The sequence below is a fragment of the Anser brachyrhynchus genome (genome assembly GCF_964034855.1).
Source record: "Anser brachyrhynchus genome assembly, chromosome: 1".
NCBI classification, from domain to species: Eukaryota; Metazoa; Chordata; class Aves; order Anseriformes; family Anatidae; genus Anser; species Anser brachyrhynchus.
The window spans coordinates 210,107,013-210,134,669 of record NC_137694.1 but is presented as its reverse complement, the minus strand read 5'-3'; the positions used below and the strand labels follow the sequence as shown (position 1 = coordinate 210,134,669).

General features: G+C 43.5%; 1 protein-coding gene across 6 annotated transcripts; it reads right to left on the bottom strand.

Annotated features, from left to right (window-relative positions):
* On the bottom strand, positions 1-27,657 carry THAP12 (THAP domain containing 12). Of its 6 annotated transcripts, XM_080564518.1 has the most exons (14): positions 27,240-27,657; positions 20,663-20,783; positions 18,947-19,054; positions 17,932-17,968; positions 15,339-17,650; positions 11,565-11,904; positions 11,006-11,449; positions 10,493-10,569; positions 10,247-10,336; positions 8,272-8,499; positions 7,724-7,861; positions 1,755-1,858; positions 879-1,028; positions 1-129 (listed from the first exon to the last, which is right to left on the bottom strand). In XM_080564518.1, the coding sequence occupies exons 1-5, from the start codon at positions 27,326-27,328 to the stop codon at positions 15,702-15,704; spliced, it is 2,304 nt and encodes a 767-aa protein (XP_080420644.1). In that variant the 5' UTR covers positions 27,329-27,657; the 3' UTR covers positions 1-129; positions 879-1,028; positions 1,755-1,858; positions 7,724-7,861; positions 8,272-8,499; positions 10,247-10,336; positions 10,493-10,569; positions 11,006-11,449; positions 11,565-11,904; positions 15,339-15,701. The 6 variants fall into 6 exon arrangements, with proteins under 6 accessions (XP_080420644.1, XP_080420640.1, XP_080420641.1 ...); XM_080564514.1 differs by having other exon boundaries at positions 7,724-17,650; XM_080564515.1 differs by having other exon boundaries at positions 1,755-1,827; positions 7,724-17,650.

The window sequence follows — 27,657 nt, the reverse complement described above, 5'->3', positions numbered from 1 at the left end:
TTGAACAGTGAGTAAGCAAGAATTTTATTCTAATTTCTAACCCAGTAAACCCCACTACTACTATCTGTAAGTCCCTTTGGTGGTGTCCCAGTGCTGTGACTTCTCAGAATGGCTGGAATCCTCAGAAATCTGAACACACATGAAAAAAAAAAACGTATTTTGATGGCACCCAATGTCAAAAGCAGTAGCCACAAACATACAGAGAGAAAACCTTTCAGCAAGGGCTGCAAAACAAGCAGCTTAAATCCGAGGTATCCACGGTCACCAGTCTCATTAGGAAGTCTGGATGCGTTTGCCCGTGGCAGATGCTATTCTTCCTGGCTTGCCTAGAGCATCCCCGCTGCTGCTGAGCACATTTCGATTAATGCAAAGAAGGTGAATGTGTTTAACTGCAGGTGGCTCTCTGTGGTAGGCAGACAGCTCCGTGGAGCCACGCTGAAGGCTGCCAAGGAGGAATTCGGAGTTGTCTCTGTTTGCACAGAAGGCCATCAGTGACTTGGAAAGCGTAGCAGAAGGAAATGTTTTCCCCGTGACATACTAGGGGCTGCCTACGATCAGCATCCTTCCAGCAGCTGGGCTTGATACACGTTGTCAGCAGCCTGGGAGTCCTGTTGGGCTCCCAGCATCGAGAATGAATTTGGAACAAGCAGGCAGGGACAAAGAGCCCTGTACCTCTGGTCATGCTACAGCGAGTCCTCGTGTAACTGGGTTGGAAGACTGAGTATGTTAGAATATATTTAACTTGAGCTGCTTGTTCCAAATAATGGCTACTTTCAGACAAATATAGTGAGAGAAGACAGGTCCTGCAGAGCCACAAGGGAGAGCACAGGGATCCTAAATTTCCCTTCACTATAGGAAACAGCTGGATGTGGGCTCACCCTTTATAAGACAGCAGAGAATCCACAAAGCCATGCTCCACTCAGAAACACAAGTCAAGGCGAAATGAGGCTGCTTTGGCTCTGCTAATCCCAGAACTTCAGTTCTTTTCCGCAGAGCGAGGTGATGCCGTGGCTTGTGCTTGCGTTTCTCTGAGAGAGAGAAAAAAACTCCCGTCACACATTTTCTCTTCACTCTCTCCCCTGGTAAATGACATTTTTTTGATCTCTACTTCACCGCTGGGTTTCCAGGTCGACGTTTCCACCGTGTTGGAACACTGGGAATGAATTTGCCTTCCAATATTGCTGCATTCAGGCAACATGAAGGGGTGGCTTGGAGGTGCCACAGGACACATGAGGCTCTTTCCAGTGTTCCCATCGTTCACAAAACCCACCTAAGGGGGGACCTGAGCCTCCCTTTTGAACCAAAGCTTTAAAAGCAGTTTGTTTTGGCCTCCTCAAGAGCCGCAGGCCAAGCGAGCTACAGGCGTTTGTTCTGAATCCATAAATCTAACAAGCCATAAAGTGGTTTCCTAATCCTTTTATTTTACAGGGCACACATTTTCCCCGCGAGCTGTGCCCCTTCTTAGCTGCGATTTGGGGGAAATCTGCAGAAGGAAACCGTTCCAGCTGTTGGAGCTGGCTGTCTCCAGCTGCTGCATTTTCCTCGTTTTCTGGGCAGCCTGCTTGCACAAATGAGGTGCTCCAACCTGTCACAACTACCCTGCAGGAGGAAAAAAATAGCATCGGCAGCACCACAATTGAGTCAATATTGGAGCCAAATAAAACCCGCTGTGGAAATTCATTTGACGAATCTTTCTCCTTAAGAAGAAGTCTGAGAAAAGAAGCGTTTTGTGGAAAAAATAAAAGGGGACACACCTGAGCAAACAGGTTTTAAGATCCGTGGGTCATCTTCCCAGTAGGCAGGATGAAAGTGACTCTGTTGGAGTGCCTGATGGAAAAGCCACACATAAAATGGGATCCTGGAGGTTTAGGAGACAGAAAAAAGGAAAACAGGGAAGGGCTCTGCTGACGTTCCCTGTGATCACTACCACAGCAAAATCCTGCCCTTACCCAACTAACTAAGGCCCTATCTCCCTTCCCATTTCTTCCCCTGGCCCCTTGTGATGACACTTTGCAAAGAACAAAGGGACTCGCCAGTAATTCTTATCCACAGGGGGATATGGGCACACTTACTCCATGAAGTAAAAGCAAACAGATCCAAGAAAGAGCTGGAAAGGGTCCTGTTGAACACAGTGCTGCTTGCTTTGCCTTCGATTGCCACAGTTGTGTAGTGCCTGGGGTACTTTAAAGCACTGCAAAACTTTAAAAGTTGCTGCAAAATACATGTCCTTTTGAAACGTTTGTAGAAGCAACTGGTCTTGATCACTAAAACGTCTTTTGTAACGCAGCGAGGGCTTTATTTTAATAATTCCCTACACTGCAATGTGAGTTGGCACGTTCAGGAACAGCCAAATCTTTGAGCTGAATCGTGTATTAGGAAGTGGCAATGAAATAACGCCACACAGTGAAGATACGCACATCGTTTTTATGCAGTAGACACGAGCGTAGCAAAGTGCTGAGAGCACAGGAAAAAGCTGCCGTTTGCCACTCGGTTCTGCTGATTTGCACCCCCTTGTACAGAACCAGAAACGTGGTATAACTTTACAGAACGACTTTCAGGATTTAATTGCAGCATCTGGAAAGTCTGTGCTGAAACGCGCTCGTTTCAAGGACTCCAGGAAATCTGCACACACAACCACTTCGTATTTACCTTGGATCTCACCTGCGTGGGAAGCAAAGCTAATTTGCCCATTGCATTCCTACTGAGAAATTGTTGTTGCCGTCTTTTTTCCTAATATACAATTTTCCTTCTTTGCTTTTTTAATATAGGAATGAAGCATAAGAATGTCAGGTCTAAGGTGGCTGTTCTGTAATAAAACACGTGTTTTCATTCCACGTGGAAATGGAAGGCCAAGCTGTACAAATACCAACAAATGGTCTTTCCCCCCACCCTGATGCAGTAACACTCAGAATCGTAGGATCACAAAAAGGTTTGGGTTAGAAGGGACCTTAAAGAAGGGATCTTCAACCTGATTCTAACCCCCTGCCATGGTCAGGGCCCCCTGCCCCCAGCCCAGGCTGCCCCCAGCCCCACCCAGCCTGGCCTTGGGCTGGGGCACCCCCAGCTCCTCTGGGCAGCCTGGGCCAGGGCCTCAGCGCCCTCAGAGGGAAGAATTTCTTCCCAACGCCTCCCCGAAGCCTCCCCCCTGCCAGGCTCCAGCCGGTGCCCCTCGTCCTGCCCCCCCCAGCCCTGACAGAGTCCCTCAATCCCACCGCCCATCTCTCTGACAAAGATATATAACAGCACCAGTCCCAACACCAACCCCTGAGGATCAGCACTTGTCAATGGTCTCCACTTCGACATCAAGCCATTGACTCTTTGAGTGCACCCATCCAGCCAATTCCTTATCCAACGAGTGCCCCATCCATCACTTGTAACATATTTATGAATAAACTATGTCAAAAGAAAAGAAAAACCCAACCTCAGACAAAAGATTTGCTCACTGCTCTGCCATGCGCTCCCTCTAACGAGATGAGCAGTCTAATAAATTGAAAAGCAAAACAACACAAAAGGAAGATTACATTTGTCTTTACAAATATCTTTAATCTTTTTTGGGCCCCTCACTACCAGAAGGACATCGAGGCCCTGGAGCGTGTCCAGAGAAGGGCTCCGAAGCTGGGGAAGGGCCTGGGACACAAGTCCTGTGAGGAGCGGCTGAGGGACCTGGGGGGGTTTGGGCTGGAGAAGAGGAGGCTCAGGGCAGGCCTTATTGCTCTCTGCAACTGCCTGAAAGGAAGGGGTGGGGAGCTGGGGGTCGGCCTCTGCTCACAGGTAACCAGGGACAGGACCAGAGGGAACGGCCTCAAGTTGTGCCAGGGGAGGTTCAGGTTGGAAACGAGGAGACATTTCTTCTCAGAAAGAGCGGTCAGGTGTTGGGACGGGTTGCCCAGGGAGGTGGTGGAGTCCCCGTCCCTCGGGGTGTTCAAGGACAGGTTGGACGTGGTGCTTGGGGACATGGTTTGGTGGGTGACATTGGTGGTAGGGGGGTGGTTGGACCAGATGATCTTGGAGGGCTTTTCCAACCTTAATGATTCTGTGATTCTTCACTCATTATGAAAATGAGGTGGATTTGGGCAGCACAGACGTGATTTTACACAGCAATTATCCCAGGTTTTCAGCTGAAACTTTCAGTGAACTTAGAAAATGATCCGTGAATTGCTCTGTTTTCCTGAACAGTTCACGTATAAATGAAACTCAATGCTTTTGAGCTGAATTATTTTATTTTGATTATATCCAACCACACAAGTTTGTTCTAATATGCCTTCAATTTAATCTTGATAGAACTAAAAATTATAAAATGATGTTTCACACCAGATTATGACTGTTTATTTAAAAGACACCATTTTTAATTATTCATGGTTATTGTTGAATCAAAAATATGGACTATTTTATAACTCGGTTCCTAAACTTTCTCCCAGGCCAAAAGTCATCACTCTGTGATGGCTATGATAAAGTCAGATACCCCTAAATAAAAAAAGAAAGAGAGAAAAACTTCAGACTTGTAACTCTTTGTGTCTTTAGCACATTCAAACATTGACCATGCAGCAGCTCTGGGACAAGCAAGGAATGCAAGACACATTTTTATCTGACCTAGCACAACTCTTACATGTAATAAGATATTACCAGCATGTCTGTAAATGAAAATCCCAGCGGAGTTACGCTGAGCTCAGGGAAAGTATCACAATACTTCAGGAAATGCTGATTTGCTGAAAATGAAGAAATGACCATATTAATTTTTTTGTAATTAGATAAACACAGGAGGTAGGTTTCTGAGGCAGCTGTGGGTATTTAATGTTTTGAATGGATGTTACCAACCCGTGCTCCTTTCCTACACTCACGTTCCTGTCTCTAACCTGTTCCCACCTTCACTTTGGCAGAGATGCTCAGTATTAGGACGAGAGCGTCAGTGCAGTGAGGAAGATGTGAAGTGGAACCATTCATAAACCGCTGTCACTGTAAGAGGAGACGGTGCTGCCATGGGAGGCAAAGATGCCTACATAACCAAAACCACATGGAGAAAGATTCAAATATTCACCCTCTGCTGGTGATCCTTCCTTGTCCAGCACTGAGCTTGAATCCAAAATGATACCAGTGTTAGGAGGGATTGTCATCTTCTATGAATAACATGGATTGTACGTTCATTTACCCCAAACTAATTTCCCTGCTGCGCCTTCTGCTTTATACTTCGTCTTGTTTTCACCGTCTCTCATCGTGTCGTATCTGTAAGCCTCCTGGACTAGAGACATTGTATTATAGCACTAGTCAAGATTTAGGGAAACCTTAATTTAGTGTCCTGATTCACTGACATTTTTTCATGTGACAACGATGTAGACAATAATAACTTCAGATATCTGATAACTGGGCCTTATATCCCAGGAATTTTATGCAAATAAATAGTTCAATGACATGGAAAACATCCCAGGAATGGAAGTCGTATGAATGTCCATGATTATATGTATATGGTTTTTTGTATACGAAAGAAAATGAGTTCAACTGTGTCTCCAGCCAACCAGCAGTCCTGGAGCTTCCTGATTTCTAGTTTGCCTGGAGTGTGGGCAGAGCACGGGGTGAATGAAACCTGCCCACAAAGACCAGAGACCTGCACAAGAGTGCAGGCCAAGCACAGCGAGATTCACGATTTATGCAGAGGAGTAGGATGTGGAACATGATGACACAAATCAACATTTTAGAAGTTGAGAGTCAGCATGGAGATGATAAAGCGCAAACAGCAAAGTGTATGGATCCATAGGATGTGATATCTAACCCCAAACCTCATTGCTATAATACCTTCCCCTCCGCATGTTGACTGTGTAACCAGAGTGGTCAATACTCTGCAACACCTCATAACATTCTTGATCTTTGAGCAAAGAAGCAGAGAAATGGAGCAACTAAAAAGCTGCTAAATTGCTAAAAGGCCATTTGTGAGGGCTTGCTATGTCTTTAATTTAAACAACAGGTAATTACAAACAACATGGTGGTAAACCCAAGAAGAAGCAAACAAAATAACTAAGTGCTCCAAGTAAATCCAGGCTGAACAGGTTGCCACAGTCAGTGGGCAAAGCATCCCTTGGGGTTTATGCTATTTAGGATTGTAGTTTACTGATTAATACGTAATACTTTGCTGTACTCACAGTGGAGGATTCACATAGGAGACATTCCAGTGTAAAGCCTAGAAGCTTTATTCACCAGTCCTAGTTGTCTGAAGGGCACCTTTTCCCAGAGAAGTGTAAGAGTCAGTCTCTTGGCTGGCCTCGCTACACAGCCAAGGTACAGAAGGAAAGCACAAATCTTTATGGCTGGTACTGGAAGAAAAATGAAGGGGAACTTGCTGCTTTTCTAAAAGTGTGATCTGTAAAAGCAGTGGTTTAGGATGTGGGAAAAACAGGAGGCTAGGTGAGAAAATGGGTGATTTTGTTTGTTTAAAAGGTGACTCTAACCAGAATTTTCAGAGCTGGGAAGAAATGAGAGCACATTCAAGCACTAAAGATGAGGAGTACTTAATGTCTGCCTCTTCTGTGAAGTCTATAACGTCTCATAAAACCAAGCTGAAAGGAGTGAATAGCACTTAGTAAAAGCCAGCACTAGAAATATGTAGTGTTTTCAACAGGCAGTGCAAATTCCCAGCTACACAACTTAAGAGTTGAGCACAAGACTTGCTCTGACAGGGCTGAACGTGGTTGCTGTGGAGAGAGACACAACAGGATCTGGAGCAAGGGAATTTTCTTGTAGATTTTGGTCATATCGCTTCCTCTTGAAGTTGCATATACATTTTTAAGGATACAATTTGTTGGAGATTCAGCTACTTTTTCATCTCCCTTCCTAGTTACTAGCCATATCCAAGAGATCCAAGAAATGTGTTTATATCTCTTTAGTTGTTAGCAGCTCATCTAGCAACCATCATAAAGTAAATACACCCTCTAAAAGGAAATTACCTTTGTACAAAAAAAACTTATGTATTGCTCATCAACTCGCAATTTTATCATGGTTAGAATAAAAGGTTCAGTAAAGATCAGAAGCAACAACTAACTTGAATTAGAACTGAGAAGAGAATGCAACTTCATGAACGAAAAGCATGAAGGAAAGGAGAAGATTTGGGAAGGAGAAAGTAAATGAAGTAAGTGTAATAAATAAAAGGAGTAAGTGAAGAAAAGTAAAGTAAAATGTAGTAAATGAAGCAAAGAATAGTACATGCAATATTTAACAGCAAAAATGGAATTCAGTGAAGTTCTTCTATTCTCCAAACCATAATTAAAATGAGAAGATGTATTAAAAAAATGCAAATTTTGAATTTTGGGGGAAAGATTTTGTTGTCACAGCATCTACTGAAAACCACCTGGGGAATGCAACATAATACCAAGGTAGCAAAACAAATACAGACCCAGCGCTCCACTCAGATGCTGAATTTTCTTCCTATACCAAGATTCTCAAAATCTGTGCATTTCAGTGCCGTGAACTGTGTGTGGCCAGCCTGACATTGTTTTAAAGCTTCTTTTCGCAGAGCAGAGTAATGCTAACCACTTTCTAAAAATCACAGCCTCCAGTTGAGAAATCTAAAGTTCAGGCATGCAGGAACACACTTTTGAAAAAGCATGACTTTAAAGGATAGCAGTTTAGGCCTAAAACCACAGGCTACATGGGCAGAAAAATTGCACCTGGCTCTGGAGAGACCTGTCCTCCTTGCAGCTCTTTGCATGTCAGCGTTGGGAGGAAAGAAGAGTGGTACCTTAAGCATTCCTTGCAGAAGCAAATAGTGCAGGAAATGGCTGGGTCAGCATTCTTCTTGCCCTTGAAGAGCTTCGCAGGAGCAGTGGTGTGCTCCCAGCTGGGCCATTACGTCCAGGCTCTCTCTTTTTTGTCCTGCCTGAAAGGTGCAAAGACTCGGGATCAGAGCTGCAAACCTGCTCCGTTATTCCCTTTGTTACAATGAGAATGTGAAACAGTCTGGAAAGCGTGGGAATACCTGAAGTCAAATTGTACATACTACAAGTACTTTCCAAATCCAACTTGTGTAGTAATTCAGAAGGGCACTTTTACATACACTAAAAACCATACTGAAACCACGGGTCTCTCAATAATCACATCTTCTACAATGATGATACACTTACAGGATTAAAGTTTATACCAACAGCTAAATGGGGAAAGCTCTGCTCACCTGCCAAGGAGTAATTCCTTCAAGCTTACTGCTTGACACTGACAGCTTCTCTGCTGACATTGAACAGGGCACCCTGCCTTATGCGTGACATTTGGAAGGTGTAGTTCTGCATGGCGTACCTGAAAACGTACTCATTGCTCACTTCGTCTCTTCCATCAGAGCGGAAACTATGTGATAATTAATGTTTAGGCTCACGTGCTTTGCTAATTGTTGTCTGCTTGGATCTCAGGGTGCAGGGTTCAGGAGGAGCTGTGCATAGCGTGGACAAAGCCTTGCAGGAATGAGCTGTGAGCACTTCACTGCGGGCTTGCTTCTTCTTAATCATAGCAGCTCAACAACGTTGACATCTGCAAGATAAACGAGTAACTTCTTTACATCTGGCTTTGTATATTTTAGATATATATATATATATATATGTATACAGACAAAAATGAACTAAGAAGTGACTTAGAAGTGCTTATTCATTAGGCAAAGTTCTCCAGGGTGCAAAGACTCTTTTCTCAGCGAGGTTCCTGGCACTCGTAGCTTTCTGTTACTTTTTTATTATTAAAAAAAAAGGAATTAAAACCATATTTTTCTCATTTCGATAAGTACCTTTATGATGTCCAAGCAACTCCAACAATGATATCATCTGTCTCTTTCCTCAAGAGAGGAATTCAGGCCAGACCGTGATATTCCTGCTTATTTCTGGAGCACAGAGCCTTACACCAAAGTGAAGGCAGCAAGCCTCAATCCTTGGAGGGGAAATGCATGTCACAGCGCCGTCCACTTAATACCGTGCCTCCTAGAGATCCCTCCCTCTTCTTGAGAGCTGTTCAACGCTATAAATTAAGAGTTAAGGCCTGAATCCTGTTAAGCTGATCTGTGCGGGCAGATACCCAAGGCTGTTCTTCAGCGGGACGTGCTTACCAGTAAGGATCAGCCCATATGGATCCCATTTCTCCACGAATATTCTTTTCAGGATATGTACAACATGTGGCATAATTGGGCTGCGGTCCTTGAAGTGGCCTCCGATTTAATAAAAGAGATGATTCACCTTCAGCTTGTTAAGTCCCCCAGCTTAGGTCAAGTGTGCCTTCGGTTGGCTGCCTGCTCGACGGTGGATCCATGGGGAAGGAATAAGGGTTTAACTACTCCGGGTTTAACTGCTCCAGCACCGTCAGCCTCGTCGCAGCCGTTTGCCTCTAAGATGCTTTGTGTGAGGGAGCTTTCCAAAGCTCTCCAGCCCAGTTCTGAGCTGCCTGACACCACTGCCAGGCTGGTGGATGGGGTGGAGAAGTCCAGGACCCCATCCGGACTTGTGTGGTGCTCCAAGCCTGCATGCCATACACCAGCTAACCAATGCCCTCAATCAGTTCTCTCATGTACCAACCCTTCTCCTGCTTTCTCCATGACCCAAACCCATGCTCCCTCCTCCCCAGCAGCTCATAAACATCCTTCCTCACCACCACCAGTCCACCTCCCTTTACACTAGAAGTTAAGGGACTGCAAAGCCAGTTTCCCAAGCAGCTTCTTTCCTGAAGGCACTGCCTGTTTAGCTGTGGTCCCTTCCTCCTGCCCTCTCCCCTCCAGACGTGCTCTCCTGAGGATGCCCATGCATGCTGGATCCTGGCTGAATTTTGCCCATGCATGTTGTTGTTCCAGGTGTACGGCTGTTGGTTAGGGGAGAGAAAGCAGAAAAAGCCACAACAAGCCTCGAAGATACAAATCAGAGCTTCCAGCATGAACAGGGCAAGGAGTTTTGCCACCCCCGTCTCCCAAACTTGGTAAATGTAAAGAAGGCATAAAGAGAAGTTAATAAGGATGCCTGCAAGAACATTTGCCTGGTGGGATGCAAGAAAGAGGATCCTGCAAATGCGTTTTCCCTGTTTCCCTCCTCATTATGTATTCCCACCCATCGTTACACTACTCACGGCCTTGGTTGCTGTCTGAGAGGCTCCAGATTGGGAATTTGACCAAATAACCAAAAAATGAGGGCTTAAGCCAACTCATCCCTGATCCCTCCCACCCCTGGATCTCCCTAAGGATGTCTCTCAGGCCTGCCCACTTTGGCCAAGAGCTCTTCCTTAATCCCCCTTGGGTGTCGTTACAGACCTTAGCCAGGCAGCCTGCTGCTTCGGGGTCTGGTGAGCGCTGCAGTCAGCCTCCGAGCAGCCAGAGCTGGGCTCTTCCCACCGGGTTTAACTGTGGAAGAAAAGATAAGGGTCAGTTCTGCCTGGAGCCTCGAGACATACCGCATACTGCCCTGTTCCCCAAACCTGGCTTCCTCCTCACTCCTCAAACCAGCTGTTCCCAAAGAGACACAATCAACATAACAGAAGTCCAGCAGAAGAAATGTACCTTCAGACCACTGGCCTAAAGAGGTTTTTGATAGGAACCAGCTCCTGGACACATCCTACAAGCATCTGACGCAGGAGCTGAAGGATGCAGGGTAAAATTGAGGTGAGTCTTGTAATACAACAAGGAGCATTTCCTATCAGCTGTGCATCCACACGGAGATGAAGGCACGTGCTGGGAAGAGGCCACTGGGGGGTGACCTTGTACTGGTGCCTCGCATCTTTATTTCTCAGAAATAAACGCCTCCTTGGAGATATTGGAGAGCCACCTGGATGTGGTCCTGGACAACCTGCTCTGGGCAGGGGTTGGACCAGAGGGACCCAGAGGCGCCTTCCAATCCCAACCATTCTGTGACTGTGAAGGGATCATCTAGGAAATCTTTTCTACACACAAATAAAGATGTTTCTTTGTTCCTCCAGCCCCCCTCAAACATCCTTATCAGTTCAAGCACAATACTAAGGGAGATGGGCCAGCAGGATAGACTAGTCTTGGATGCATTAAGCCATTACAGGCTACCTTCACTGGTCCAGAGCTGTGCTGGACCTGCTGCGAAAGATATTTCACTCTGTACTCTGTGCTCTGTAGGCTTTGTATCACGTAGGTGGTGAACAACAACTCCAGGGATTCTTGAGAGACCTCCGTGGGACTGTCCTCCATCTGCAGCACTGGCACGTTGTCCTTGTTGCAGCCAACTTTATGCCGAGAAGTAGGCACTCTCCATCTCACAGATTTTGGGAAAGAACTCAGGAAAAGGTATAGAAGGCTCTGAGATGTGTTCTTAATGGCTACATGTGCCTGACGAGGATGAAATTCAGCTGGAGGTGAACTGCAGTCCACAGTCATGACACAAAGCACCACAAGTAGCTGTTAGTGAGAAAGACAACGATGTAAATTCTCACCATACGGAAGCGTCCTGTTGCTCCACTAGGAACCAGCCATGAAGCTTGAAATTCCTTGGTTCTGGAAATCAGAGGGGACAAAAAAGCAAGCTGCTGATGTTAAGTTCTTCCCCCTCAAACACGACATCCCATTGATGGTAGATGCTGAGGCCTCCTACCAGCCAGAATCTACCTACCAGAAAATCTCACTGAGGTTCTGGGGCCGTGCCAGAGGTCTCATCTCACCCAGCCGACCTTCCTGGTGTTCTTCCAGGAGTAAGGAAATGAAGTCCTTTCCCAGATCCAGAGATGTTTGCTGGCTGAAGCAGCAGTGACAGAAGCTGGATTTTCGGGCACGCCTTGGGGCTCGCGGCATGGCTTTTTAGTAAGAAGGATCGATCCTTTGCCATCCCTGCAAATTTTTGTTATAGGGTGGCTCATGGAGCATATGGCCGTGAAGGCAGCTTTGAGACCATCCTGTAGTCTGTACCCCAAGCACCACGAAGTGGTTGGGAACCTTTTGCAGAACAGTTGCCTCTGCAGCACAAGAGCATTGACATTTACTGTAAGACCACTTGGGCATTCACATGGCTGGCTTACTCGATGACACTTTTAACTTTGATTTTTTTTAACTGCAAAAGAGAGGAATAGGGCACTATCACCCAATAAATCCTACTAGCACCTTCCTACAAAGGCACTTCCAGAGGTAACCGTGTTATCAGCTAAAACAGAAGACACACAAGCTTGCTACATGAAAATAAATAATAGAAGAAACGGACAACTAGGGCAATAAAGCAGCAAACAATTACTGTGCTACGGAACAAGCCCATAGACTTCCATTTGATTAACACAACATTATTGTGCACAACAAGGGCAGCTTACAAGGAACACGCACATATTTTGTAACTGCTGTAGGTGTCTACAGTAATTTCCAGCTCTGTTATTTGTGCTGATGCCTCACTACATATATACATGCACAACAGTGGGGAGAATACTATTCTGTAAGGTTTTTTTTCTTAGGGAAGCTAGGGAGCATTAGAGGTCTGGATATTATTGAATGCTAAGCCTACTTTGGGATAACACCTATTGTTATGCTAAGGTTAGGAACTGTTTCCTGAAACCGATCCAGCAAAGAGATTCATTTTCATCTTTTCAGGGTAATTTGGATGTTTCTGGCAACGCTGAGATTTGCAGTGTTTCACAGAAACAGGGTGCAGGGGGAACAGGATAGCTGCATCCAGAATCATTAAGCGGTTCTGGTCCTCTGCTTCCTCACAGCAAAACCTTGGCAGCCAGACAAGAAGTTATAGGATTTCTACAGCCAGTGATAGAAAAAGCACTGCAGGAGACAAAGCTACAGGCTACTTTTCAAAGCAGTAGTACAGGAATTTTGTGCATGGGAAAAGGAAAGAATTTGTGTAGTTTTAAGACAAGCATTGTTTTCACAAAACACCATCAGCTGAGGAAAATCCACTATCCACTTTCACTAAAATCTATCAGTCTCTCGGCAAGGATACTTAAAATAATTTAAAGCAGATATATTGCTTCATCACATGGAATAGTCCAAAAAGCAAGGTCAAAGCAAAGTAAATACCTCAGATGCATCTTGGAAATAGACACTGCCCTGTATTGGTTGGATATTTAAGAGGACAATTCCATCTGTCTCAAGAATCTGTTATAAAATGGAACCAAAAATTATTTTCAGTGATTATTTGTCCCATTTGCAGATACTTCTCTATCAATCTCTGGCCTCTTCTGGCATTCATGTTCTCTTTCAAATCGTATTATTGGATTCTCCTTGAGTCACAACCTTTATTTGCACCCTCAGCAATAAGGTGGGAGCCACTATATTTTTGGTGAATGGTTTTCTTCCACACAGTTCTCCTAAGTTAGAGGGGTACCTACCATTGCAATCTGCTAGTCCTTTGCATCATGCAAAGCCACCACTATTCAGACTTCCTGCTACAGGTTAAGTGATGCACAGAAATGCATGAAAAAAAAAAAAAAAGGCATTCAACAGCAAAAGGACAATTCAAGAGGCCTAAGTAAGGAGCTTTTGATTGATTACAGCAGCCTAAACATCTCTGTGAAAGGCAGCGCAATGATCAAGCGCAGCAAGCAATCGGGGCACTTGGAGCCAGCTAATTAGCAAAGCTAGCCACAATTTGGCTCCAGAAGATTTTGGTAGATAAAAGGGGCGTTGTACAGCATTTCTCTTCTTTAATTTGTCTCAATGCATCAGTCAAAAAGGTCTCATTTACACAGAGTCTTCAGCTCCTTTGGCCAAGTAGATTGCACTGGGTATCAATTTGCCTTCTCTGACTACACCCCCTAAGTCCGGACTCATCCAGCCTGACCTTACCAGCTGCACTGCAATATTTGTTGTCTCTGCATCATCAGTGATGAAAAGTAGACAAACTGGAACAAACACAATCAGAACAAACCAGAGATCACCCTTGGAGAGGACCGGTGAGGCTCACCATCTCGTATCTCAGAGGCCACGACCATCTCACACTGCGGTGTTCATTCAGCAGAGGAACTCAAACACTCCCAGGATGGAAAAGCTTTTTTTTTTTGTTATTATTATTTTAATTAAAATTGTAATTGAGATGTTCTTTTTTAAAAAACAACACAATCTTCTGTCTGAATTCTAATTTAAAATTCTCTTTTTAATAGAAGTGACAGATTTTGTCTATTTTCATATAGTCAAAGGAAAAGGACGAGCTATTAGTTAGGACACTTTTTACTGGTTGAGGCAACAGTTGCATTAACAGGAAAGCATGGTAGTTAGAAAGCAAATACAAATAGCAGGGGGAGAAAAGATAACGCTTTTAAAGAGTAATTTTTAACTACTGCCATGTAAATAAAAGCTCCTGAAAGCATTTCTTAAGATGTACGCAGCCACTTTAATATCTAAGTTTACTGTAACTGAAGTGTTTTGTTTTCTTTTCTTTAAATTTATTCTTATTGTTTGACTGCGCTAATAGCCTAAGAGTTGCATTTTATCCAAGCCTCTACAATCAGTTTCCTGTTGCTGGGGTTTTTCTCCACTGTAACGGGAAAGAAAGTACATAAAAGGACAACTAAGTTATAAAATTGGCACGCATCAGGATAGCTGCAAAACTGCTAACTGCTCAGCCATTTCAAATGTAAGCCATTTCCACCTGTCAGTGTTTCAGTTGGACAAAATTTCCACAATTAAAAGCTCTGTATTTAGAACCATCTCAAAACAGTTCAAAAAAACCTTCAGCAGAACAAACAGATCATAAGCACTATTACACATTTTTTCCTGTGTCTTAAGATAATGTCACTCACTAGGATTGCAAAAACAGTCAAAACTAAAAGGTACCTTACAAAAGCATAGGCATTCTTAAAAAGGCACTACTTCACTAATAAATTCAATACTACGTAAAAAGCAATTCACATTTTATTTAAATTGCATTAAACTGTACAAAAATGTTTTATTCTTGCCAAAAATAACAGCAATATTTTCAATCTTACTTCTAGACAAACAGCAAACTCTTATTTTATTCTTTCCTGGGTGAGTTTACAATTAAACAAACAATAAGATGCACATTTTTTGCATTGAACAAACAGACTTCAATGATTTTTTTTTTGGAATAATCTTGATTTTTAGTGTCTTTAAGGAATTTCATTACTCTTGCCATGCCTGTTAAAAGCCTAAAGAAAAAGGTTGTGTGTCTCACACAAAGGAATGTAAACAGTCAAGAGATTAAAGAGGTTGACTCTTCCAGTGAAACCTTAAACGTACCTCTGTACCACCAACATTCACTTTACGCAAAGAACAGTCCACAGCACGAGGCTTGTGCGGTTGCTGAATTCACTCTCCAAAATGCCAACTGAATACACATCAGTTAAAGACGAGTTTACCAAAAAAAAAAAAATAATAATAATTCTAAGTAACAGAAGTGAAATGGATTATACTTTTAACATTTTCAGTTTTTTCTTACCCTAATTCATGAGCAAATACGTAACAGCCCCATCGGACCTACAATCACCACAACGTACTTCTGCCAAGATGCAACGAAGTAAGTACCTAGTTAAGTCAATCAAATGCAGAAAGCACTTCTGCTAAGAGCATGGGCTTATTCTCAGGCTTGTTTGTTCACATCACATATTTAATGCAGACTAACAAAACATAATTTGGGTCACAGACCACACCTTCTTAAATCTGAGACCTAAAATGGAAATACATTTGCAGTAATTTATTTATTTGTGTGTTTATTTATTGGGATTTCAAAGTCTTTTTTTCTTCAGCCTTGAAACTCAATGAGCAAAAAGCTGTTTCACCAGACTGGTTAGAGCTTAAAAAATTAAGCATCTTTTGTTACTTCGGAGTTGTTTGAGGGAATAAAGTCTTCTTGAAATTCAACTTTATCTGGATAGAGTTTAATGTAGGTGTCCACCATTAAATCTAGGTCATGTTTTATATCAAAGTTTATGTTTAACAAAGCTAGGTTGCTTGACCTTTGCTCTGTCAAGGTGTTTTTCAGGTATGCCTTTAAGCGCTTCCGTCCTACTTCGTATTTCTCATTCTCCACCTTCATCACTGGAAGTATGGACAAGACTTTAAGCAACGCGTATACGTTAGGGAAAAACTTTATGTCAGGCAGGTGAAGTGCTTCATAAATAGTAGATGGAAGTTCAATATCTTTCCCTCGGTGCTTCCACTTGATTCTCCAACAATGAAGTTCAGCAGAAAGAGTGTCCGGATTAGGTAAGTCATTTTTGTACATGTCAGCGTGATGCTCCTCAGACGTATTGAATTTGAGCTGACCCATGACTGAGGGCACTAACGATAAACATTTAAGAGCTTTTAAATGCTGTTCTGAGAATATATCTTTTAATTCTTGAATTATATGTTCCAATGTGGGGATACTAAGGATCTCCTTGTAGTAATTCTCTGATGTTATCTCAGAGTCCAAGTTACCTTGTTGTGCTCTGCGAAATTTTCCTGGGAGTTTAATTTGTACGTCCAGTTTTGCAGCCAAATTTGTTGCTTCCTCAAACCAAAATTCATGATAAACGTCAATATTCTCCACCACTTCATTCAGCGAATGCAACACGGCTGTCAAGCTGCTAGCTGCAAAGAACACATCTGACGTTTGCCCCTGGAGATTTCTTCCAAATGCTCTCGTAAAAGACAGAGCATTTTTCAGAATTACAATAGTCACAATGAAGTCAAAATCCGTTATTGCGCTTGAAAGTACAAATGCTCGACCAGCAATAAAGTTGTTCCACCTGACAGACGAGTCACTGTTTATCGCATCCAAACACAGCACCAACGCTTGTATGAGGTCCACTAAAACCTCAAAAGTATCGTGCCTGCCTGTCCACTGAGAACGGCAGATCTCTTTCAGCTCATTGCTCTTCTCCTTATTGTTCTGAAAAAGAACAGAAATTGTATTGTCCAGTTCTTCCAGCAATTGCGGGGACTGACGAAAAAGACAACAAACTTCCTCGATTGTTCCCAGTGCCGCGGAAACTCCAACAACAGGAACGGATTTTGCCAACCAGATGTTTAAGGCACAAGAAGAACACAGCGTATACACAGCTTGCGGATACTTCTCCAAGAGTCTTGTAGCCACAACTTTCATTTTAGAAGCAAACCCGCTGGAGACAATGTAGGCTTGACCTCGACAGTACTCCATGTTTAGTCCCCACTTTTCAGTAATAGTCGTATGGAACTTAACAGCTAAAATGTCAGGATCAGCCTCATAAGGTAAAAACCCAATGAATTCTTCTCGTAGATTATGAGAATCATCAACAAATCTCACCAAGACTGGCAAGTGTTCCTCTCCTGCTATGTCTACCACTTCGTCAGTAACAATAGAAAAGAAGTGCGAGTCTCTTACTTCCCTCAGTGTCTCTTCTCTAATACAGCTCTCACAGATCTCAAGCATTTGTTTCTGCTGAGTTTTTGAACAATACTCCAGATTGACTGCGGTCATCTCAAACCGTTTCCTCAGAACTTCATCTCCAGCATTTATTCTACATTCCAGCAGAGCCTGAAAGTTATCTGAGGCAAAAATACCTTCTGGAAGCTCATCAGCATTATGGCCATCCAGGGGAATATTTTGTTTACCCATTAGGATCAAAATTTCAAACAAAGACTTAAGGTAGTCTTTGTTTTCTCTTTCTTCCAGTGTTAAAGGAGTGGCTTCTTCTTCTTGCTCTTCCCCGCCTTCCTCTGAGACAGTGTTTTGTGCATTGCTTTCATTCAGTTCTTGGGTTGCCTGCTCCCGTTCAAAAGCTTCATCAACTACAAAACGTAAAATACCGTAAGTGTTAAGATAACATCACTATAACATCATATTTGCTTTTCCCTACTATCCACATTACCATTAAGTTACTGGAGTTCAGAGTATGTTTCCAGTTTAAAAGTGAGTAACTTGGAATAAGTTTAGACTGGCTACTTGAATCAAGCAGCAACTCAATTATCCTCCTGCTATACATAAACTTACGGTTACATATTCTACGTTACCTTATCAGCCTTAAGTTTTTCAACATAAAGTTTTTCAAACAGTTATTTTGCTCACTTACTCTTTTGCTGCTTCAGTGTTCTTATTTCATCTTCACTCTTAAAAAAAAGATAAAATTGATGTCAATGTCTACCACATGACCTTAAGATACTAAAACACATCAAGGTCAGATACAAACATTGTAGATGAGACCATTTTCAGGTTTTTAATACTTATTTTAAAAGTGCTAGAAGGTCTAAGAGAAGGAGGCTCTTTAGCTAGTTTATTGCTGTCACAACATAACTACTAAATACATGGGAATACTTTGTTGCTACTACTAAGCTTCCCATACTTGCATTAGGAGTTTGTTGAATCTGCATTATGAGCAAATCAATTTCATTAGAGAATTCTATTTCAGTAGGAACACACACTATGCCAACAGAAAGAACTGTCTTAAATGTTTCCTAAGATTCAGTTAAACAACAGACTTATTACATTCATGAAGTAATATTTAGAAATTGCATTTCTCCGACATACAAGCTGAGTTTAGGAACTGAATTCCTCTTAATTTTCAATACACTTAAATCCAGAGATCTACAGACGTTTTGTGTAAATGACACAAAACAGCCATTGACAAGTCACAATTCCACGAGAAACTGCTTGATCTTGGTTTTATACATGGATCATCTTTTGAGAACAATAAGCTAAAACATGTATGTCTGAATTACTGCAGACTTCAGAAGAGAATCAGGCAAACTGAAGATCAGAGTCAACATATAGCAAGAATTTCAGGGTAGCATGCCTAAGTTGTATTCAGTTAGCACTGCATTAGCAAGTAAAAGGAAGTTATACGCTTACTTTCAAAGACAGGATTAGCTCTCATTTTCCAGATTATTTCATTAAACTTTTCTGAGTAGATAAGAGTTCTACCAGTGTAATATTTGGGTATTTAACTTACTATCAGCAAAATTATACTAGAACAGCAGCACAGAAACTGCAAACACCCAAGTGCTACGTATTATTAGACATTATGTAGGTTCATATGAACTTACTTGCCTTCACTGTTTTAACATAAAAATCGTACATTAAAAACTTACCAGCTCTTTTATCCTTTTTCTATGTCTGCTGTGGGGATTGTTCAGGTGACTTGTAAGATCAAATATAGTTGGCACGGCATTATCCCGTAAAACTGTTCTGTAAGGGCTCTGTGAAGAGACATCTAGATTAGCGATGCCTTTAGGAAATGAGCATGGCCTCTGAAATTCTGTGTTTTTCAGACAGCATGTGCAAAAAAAAAAAACTAGGCCGCTGTGTAATTTCATGTTTTTTGTGCAGTGCGTACAAAGAGCATGGCCTATGAAATTCTGTGGGTACACAGAATTTTTTTCCTGTTTATTATTTTTACTTGCTGATGCATCAGAACAAACAGGAAGTTGTGCTATGCAATTCACATTTCAGGGATTTAAAGAGAACACTGAAAATGAGAAGAGATTAAAAAAAAAAAAAAACCAAAGCACTACTACTTTTTCTTCCCCTTTGTATTCATATCACAGATCCCCAATGCCATAATTTCAATTTACTTGAATATTATGATTTTCTAAAAAATAAATATTCGGGATATACAGGCACCTATGCATCAGAAAGGAAACATTTTATTACTAGCGCTTTGTTTATCATTACTTGATTCACAGTTCTAGAAACAATCACACAAGCATTTCACCAATGAAAACATTCAACTGCTTCTTTACGTCAAATTATGCATATCCACAAAAAACTACAGTGAATGACCATATTGAAGGAAAACACATCTGTCAAATGAGTAGCAGGAAGGCTTCCAGGTGGTCATGTAAACGTTTCTAACAGTTAAAAGTGTTTTAAATAAAATGTATTTGAATATGCTGTGAACTTGCGTCGTCTAAACTGGACCATTTCCATCAAGTACAGACCTTTGACTGATCGTGTTTCTACATGTCATTAGACTGAAGTAGATTTCAAACAGAGTTTCACAAAGCTTCATTTCAGATTCGGAATTTCTTCCAATATTCATCTGTTGGTTTGTTTCTGGGAAGCTGGCTAACCAGAGACCCTGTCATGTGTAATACCGACAGGAGCTCCAAGTTTGACTTACGTATTTTAATTACCCCACAGAACTGACTTTGTGTCTTTCAGCCTAGAAATCAAGACTTGGTACAAAGCCACAAATCCATCGTTTCCTACTGCTAAGCAAGCTATTAAAATCAGCATCATTTTAACAAGAAGAATTGGAAGCTATTATTTCATTAACAGGAAACAGCAACATGACTTAACTGGATAAAATATAGCAGGAACCAGAAGCTTGACAAACATACGGTGTGTCTAAACCTCTTGGCCAAAACCGAGTGCAATTTAACTGAATTACACCACATACACACTTCAGTAACAGCACATTAGTGATTTTAAATAATTAGGGGTATGCAAACATACATTCTTGCACTGAATACATTATATAATGTTGTAACATCTAGTGACAGTAAACAAAATGAGCATGGTTTTGCAAGAGGAAAGAACTGCAATAAAGGCCACAAACACATTAAACCAGCACAAACAGTTTCTCTTCCCAAACTGCTCATTTCCACCTCATCCTTTGGGCCAGTACAAACATCTGTGAGTCTGTGCGGTGCCCTGGACCATGACAACGATGTCAATTAAGACTAGGAGATTCATTTTCCCAGGGACCACTTACCCAAGGGATCAAAGATAAAACGCAGCATTCTGATTAAAAACCCTAATTACATTTTGCAAGGTGCAATAAACAAATGCTTGGTTTTACTTACACTTCTACATATCATAGAAGTCTCAAAATGTTTAGCGCACAGTCTGTAGTGCTTGTTGAGTTGATCTGGCGTTTTATCTTCCAAATCTGCCCTTCGACAGTTCTCCACCCATCTTTGACATCTGCAAGTAAGCAAAAAGAAAAAAGTTTTTAGTTTAAACAGAACGCCCTACAATTTCAAACCTTACTCACAACTGGAGTGCAGCGATCCCTGCCCTTCACGCAGGGCTGAGGAAAGCTTTGTGCACCTTCCCCTGGAAAGTACCATGACATCTTTTTAAAAATCTGCTTTTCTCCTTTTATTCACCATTTAACACCACCCAACAAAGTCATGAATCTTTTCCCTCTTGCCTTTGCCTCATACATACAACATTGCAATGCAATTGCTCACGAAAACCAGCCATCTAATTCTTGACAAGAATTATATTCAAAAAAAGCTTTTAGACTAGATAGATACAGCCATAGCTTTTTAATACCACTATGAAAAGTTACCTTCTCTACCTACCTTTCAAAAAAATGATTTTTTCCTTTTCTATCCTGATCATCTGGGAATTTAGAGGTGATTTTCAAAAGGTGAAATAATAAAAATTCAAAAGCAACCATTCTACAGACAGCAAAGTCTGAAGTAAGTTTTCATTAGATTTTTATGACGTTTATTTCTGCTTTAGATTAGTTCTCTGAGATACAACACAAAGCTAAAGGAACATTTTACCAAGTAATAGGGCTCCTTTTAGATATGCAAGATAATATTTCCTCTGGTGAGTAAACGACTTTCAGTAATTGATGCAAGTGTATTAACCAGTTTATATTGCCCCCAAGGGGGTCTGCACAGTTACCTCTGAGCAACACCATGCACAAACTGACTCTGTACAGCTACTCCAGTACAACTCATCTATTTTATCTGTGCAGCATACATACACACATAAATTAACAAGATTCCAGCAGCCATTAATATCTTGGTATTTAAAAGATAAACCCACTCATTTCCATCCTGCAAAAATCATTCTCTGAAGGGGCGTTATTGTCACGTTACAGACCTTGTGGCATCACAGATCGACCGCGACAGCACATAAGGAAACAAAGCTGAAAACACAGATGATTAAAACCTTCACATGAATGTAACTGATGATTTGCCCATTGTTCTAACTGTGTAATGAGGTCGCACAAGCTCCTTTTCCTTCTAGGCTAAATCTCCCCTCAGTCAAACTCAGGAAGGCCAGGGACAGCTACATTGTAAAGAATCATGATGCTATCACAATAACGCTACAGTAAAAGCGAGGAATTTTCATTATATTCTTACTGTACTTTACAACACATCTCTTGGCTACATACTTTTCAGCTTTTCAACTCAAATTTCCCATATTTTATATATTTTTAATTGGTACACATTGGCAATGTCCACAAAGTTCCAGGAACCCGCTCAGAGAAGTCACACAAACAGTGCTATTTCAGCAGGGCAAAGTGGGGGAGATCTTCCTATAACCCAGTCATCGCTGAAATTCATGAAACTGCACAAGGTATTTAAGTTATTTAATCCACTTAAAAACAAAAAATTACTCTTAAAAAGAAGGGTTCTTAGCTAAGAAATTAATAGAAGCTATGAGAAAGTAAATCTGTTACCCTTTTCCGCTGCAAACTTGGAATTATTGCTCACAGGAGCAAGGAAGGGGAACAGTAATAAGTGATTTTTCAACAGTTTAGGGATGAAGGATGTTTCTCCAGGTGTTTTGCTGGGCGGCCCAAATGAAGAAACCCATAGCTCTGCGTGGATTCACGATCACATCTACTTTAACTGAGTAACTAAAGGACAACTGTGCAAGTGAAAAAGGAATCTTGGATCCTGATCCCTGCACTGTTTGTGCATTGTAACTTTAGTTCATGCAAAACATAAAAATAATACTGTACAAGTACCATAAAACAGGGATAACTTTTAATAGATTGTTATTAGATCTACACATAATATCCTGAATTATGGCTTAAAAGGAAAATATATTTTCTTGCTCAGCCTTTTGGCAGCACAGACCTTGCACTCTTGCATTCTTCTTTTCACCAAGCAGCATAACCACGGTCCTCTCACATGGGACACCTTTAAAGTGCAGGTTATACCGAATCTGGCTCTAGTACTTTCTGAGCAGTTGCTCCAATTACGAGCCAGGTAATTAAAAGTAATCACACTGGGCTGCCACACAGGCTGATGAACCTTCCTATAGTCAGTGGTGAAGGCTTCAGTCCAGAGCGGTTGGTGTCCAGAACAAGAGCTTCACCTTGGCAGATCTTTTACCTGCCTCTCTCCACGGACTCAGGGAAGCCGTGGAAGACCACCAGGGAGCAAAGTCAAAGCTCCTCACGTTACAACTACTCCTCTGAATCACCTCCTGGCAAACCCACGGCAACAAACTGGTGGCAGCGACAGTGTGTCTACAGCACGCATACCAGAACTGACACGTAGTTGTTGTGGACAAAGTCAGCCCGAATCCCTTCGCCTCCAATGTCACTGCTATTCAGAAAACAAGTTAAGTAGCTGCTAGTAGCAGCTAGGCACCAGATCAGGCTCGTGACCGATGGTAAAAGATACCAAAAACTCCTCAAAGGGGTCTCAGGAAATGAGTTTCGCAAAGATAAAATCAACCTCCAAATACACCTCTCCCTTCCTGACTTCTCCAGTGACATTAGAGCAGCTGTGGCTGCTGCCTTCTGGGCTGAAGTCAACTCCGAGCACAGAGTCCCAAAGAAGCCTCGGCACGTACAGCCTGAGCCTGCGGATCCTGGTCAGGCACAGGCACCAGGCTCCTCACCCCACTGGAGCAGAAGATCAGTAAATGGAGCTCCAGATGTCCAGGAAACTTTACTGGCAAAGGCTGGAGTGCTGATGTTTTCTCAGGTAGCCACAGGACGAAAAGGAGATGGTGGAGGATATATGACTGGACCCAAGAATTTGGCACCTCAGTCACATTACGTATTTGGCTCCTCAGCAAATTCTCTCCGAAGAATAAGGAGCAGAAGAACAAAGAAAAAGGAGGTCAGATGCCTGAAAAGACGCAGCGTAGCTGTGCATGGTATTATCCAAACAGCACTTAGAAAGATTTGAGAATAAAATTAGGTACAAAACTTTCTTCACTGTTTAAGCGTTCAACTAACGCACGTTGTACGCTGGGGTGTGAACGCTTTAGTTGCAAAATATTTTGGCAAAAATTAAGATGCATTTCAATGCAATATTTTGCACCACTGCTTAGATACCATTCATCAGTTTTATGGAGGTTTCCTTCAATCACAAATTTAAGGAGGTTTCCTTCAATTACAAATTTAAATAAATTTAACATTATATTCAGAGATCTGCTGACACCTGGTAGAAGCTCAAATGGCATTTTATTTAGGTGCAGATAGAGTAATTCACTTATATTACCCTGGCATCGGTCAACGACAGCAGAACAGTATCTCTGCTGTGTTAGAAAGTATCTTACATTTTGTTCCAAATATACCTCACCTCAACCTGCCACCATGAAGACTCAGAATCACAGGTGGCGGTTAAACACAGATCCTACTGTCTGCCTGGGCTGCATGAAATGATAAAATACCCATCCTTATTGGCATAACAGAGGCTACTTACTTACTTACATTCATGTTTGATGTGAAAATGCTACACACAATCCATTAAATGCAGTTGGTTCCTTTCCAAAGCCTAGCCTGTGCACCTGCTCTTGCTTTTCTCAGACAGCCACAATCAGTGAAGCCAGTCTTAAATGACTGGCTAGCTCTCACAGACCTGCTAATGCTCCAGAGATCTGACCTGGTTAGAAATGAGGAGACATTTCTTCTCAGCAAGAGCGGTCAGGCATTGGGACGGGTTGCCCAGGAAGGTGGTGGAGTCACCGTCCCTGGGGGTGTTCAAGGCAAGGTTGGACGTGGTGCTTGGGGACATGGTTTGGTGGGTGACATTGGTGGTAGGGGGGTGGTTGGACCAGGTGATCCTGGAGGGCTTTTCCAACCCTAATGATTCTATGATTAGAGCTGCTTAGCACTGAATTGGAAAGAAGTAAAGGCAATTACTCAGTTACTGTAACAAAAAAAAATGAAAGCAGTAAGGTAGTACAGACGATTCACCTAGGATTATGTATTTCTTATCCATGATTTTTTTTAATTAAAAGTTTCAAAGATGTATTTTAATTCTGTTATGCCCACCATTCTCGCTGTAAGCTGCCAAGAGCAAACAACACATTTTTGGCACGAACTACTTTGCTCCCCCTTCCAGTTTGACCTACAAGGATAAGAGGTCTCCACGACAGCAAGCAGCACTGGAAGGCCACAGCAGTAACATCGCCTGACATTTACAGTTAATTGCAGAGCAGTGCTGTAGTTCACGTAGGCAAATAAACCACTGCCTTCCTCCAGCCTACAAAGACAGAATGTTAACAGGGTTTATCAGTCTTTCAATGGTAATAGTTAGTAAATCCAATATATGATCATTTTGGACATTTTACTACAGGTTTGAATGAGAAAAGTATAAGATATTAGGGAAAAAACTGTAGATAGCATTGAAAGAGCATCACCTGTGCCACTGCATGTTTTTAAGAGCACAGCAGACAAAAAATGCTGGAAAGAGCTTAGATATAGCTTCTCCTTCCTTTGGAAAGAAATGGTCTAGATCGTCCTTCAGCGTCGATTTTATCTATTTTCTACTACTCCCTTACAGGAATGTTAATCTTTTTAGCCTGAACTACTTCATGGGGATTATAAAGTAGTCCTGAAAACAGAAAGCATGCCTACCCGTACCAATGCCATTGTAGAAACGTATGCCAGCACATCCTTCCTAAAACCACGTCTGTGATCCACTTCTATCCACTTCATTAATTTATGTTGTTCAACTCAATGTAGGTGATGCACACTTTTGGATATATTTCTGTCACACTACCACAGAAAACGTTCTAAGTGCCTTTCAGTACAAATATTATGAGCTGCAGGAGATATTTTCTTCATACAATAAACTTATTTATCAGCCAATTTTGCCCAACTTGACATTCCTCAGATTTTGCAGGAAGGACTCCTTGCAAATTAAGCCTGGAGTTCAGACAGCACCAAAACTCTTCAGTTCTGCACAGCCTGTAGTCATTCCTTTGACTGTGTAAGAACCTGTGGCTCTTAAAGGATGGAGAGTTGAAACAGAAAATGCTAGGAGTAAACCATACAAGTGAAAGGTTAAGAGTAGGCAATCAACCATGTTGATTTCAGTTTTCATTAAAAGCATAAACATGTGCAATGTGGATTGTACTATGAAGCCTTGCAGCGTACAGGCATCATAAGAGGTTTAGCACAAGGCACTGAATCCACTCAGGAGAGCTTGACAATGTCTTCGAACCCACAGGTTTTATAACCAGCTACTACCTGTATGACTTTTTGTGCCTTCTTGTGAAATCACTTAAATAGGGGACAGTTTCAGAGCAGTTATGTACCCACAGCTCACAACTTCTGAAGTGCTTCACACGTGTCAAGCACCTCGAGGAAACCAGCGAGTGTCACGTATCAGTCACTGGGAAGTTCAGCCTTAATTGCCTGCTGTTAGAGAGAACTGACGCTGTTTTAGGAGGACGCACCTTCTGAAAGCGTGAGAAGCAAGCGAAGTCAAGAGGTGTCAGCTAGACATGGTGAGCTTCTGCCTCGGAATTTCTACACCTAAATGCAGGATTTATTTCCTGCACGTGCCCCACTCCTCTCACACACCGTACCAGCCCACCTCATGTGGACCATCCTCACCACGTGCCGCCACCTCAGGGCACCGAGGGGCTTCCACCACCTGGCGCAGTGCTGGCCCTGTTCCTGCACCCCATCGCACCCACACGTCTGTCCCCTCAGACCCCATGTCCAGGCACCCCCTGACACCCAAACACCCCCTTCACAGACCCCCCCCCCACACAGCCTCAGCACCCCCTAGGCCCCCCACCACCCTCAGCCCCCCTCCCGTACCCTCAGCTCCCCCTACACCCCCCCCCACAGCCTCAGCTCGCCCCAGGCCCCCCCCTCACATTCTCAGTTTCCCCCCCAAACCTCAACTCCCCCTACAACGCCCCACAGAGCCTTAACTCCCCCCAGGACCCCCCCCCCAACACCCTCATCGCCCCTCAGACCCCCCTTCACACCCTCAGCTCCCCCCCCCAAGCCTGAGCTCCCCCCAGACCCCCCCCCTCGCACCTTCAGCTCCCCCCAGACCCCCCCATACACCCTCAGCCTCCCCCACACCCTCAGCGCCCCCCAAATCCCAGACCCCCCCCCTCAGATCCCCTCACCCCCTCTCCCCTCACGTCGGGGGGGGGGGGGGGGGGGGGTACAGCGGCCGCCCCGGCGCATGCGCAGCCGCCCTCCCCCTCCCTCCCCAGGCCAGGGGGGTCCCGCAGCGCCCCGCCCCGGGCACCACACCGCGGGCGGCCTCCGCCGGGAGCCCACGGCCCCTCACAGCCCCCTTTTTATTTCTTTAACCCCCCCCCCCTTTTCCTCCCGCTGAGGTGAAGAGGAGGAGAAGGAGGAGGAGGCCGGGCCGTGAGGGGGGAAAAGGAGGCGAGGCCGCCCCCCGCTCCCCATCCCCTCACCTGACGGGGTCCCGGGGGAAGCGGAAGAAGGCGAGGTCGGACTGCGTGCTCTTGCGGGTGCAGTTGGGGGCCGCGCAGAAGTTCGGCATGGCAAAAAATAAATAAAATAAAACAAAAACAAACAAAAAAAAACCAAACAACCCCACGGCGATAGAGGAGGGGCGGCGGCCCCTTTAAATCCGGGGGGGGGGGGGCGGAGGAGGAGGTGGAGGAGGGGGGCGGGGGGGGGAGGAGGAGGGGGGGGGGGGTAGCGGCTCCACACTGCTGTGAGCGGCCGGGAGGATTCACCGCCGGGACGGGGCGCGACGGGGCCGCCTCCTTCCCACAAGGCCCCGCGCCGGCGGGGCGCTTCCCGCCGCGCCGCGCGCCTGCGCGGGGGGGACGTTGCGCGGAAGGGGCGCGGCGCATGCGCAGAGAG

What these genes read in the sequence shown, in the direction of transcription:
- THAP12 (XM_080564514.1), bottom strand. Translation starts at nt 27,328, where the DNA reads ATGCCGAACTTCTGCGCGGCCCCCAACTGCACCCGCAAGAGCACGCAG. An exon ending in TTCCCCCGGGACCCCGTCAG is followed by an intron (nt 20,784 to 27,239) that starts GTGAGGGGATGG and finishes GCTTACTTGCAG; the next exon opens with ATGTCAAAGATGGGTGGAGA. An exon ending in GAAAAAGGATAAAAGAGCTG is followed by an intron (nt 17,969 to 18,946) that starts GTAAGTTTTTAA and finishes CTTTTTTTTAAG; the next exon opens with AGTGAAGATGAAATAAGAAC.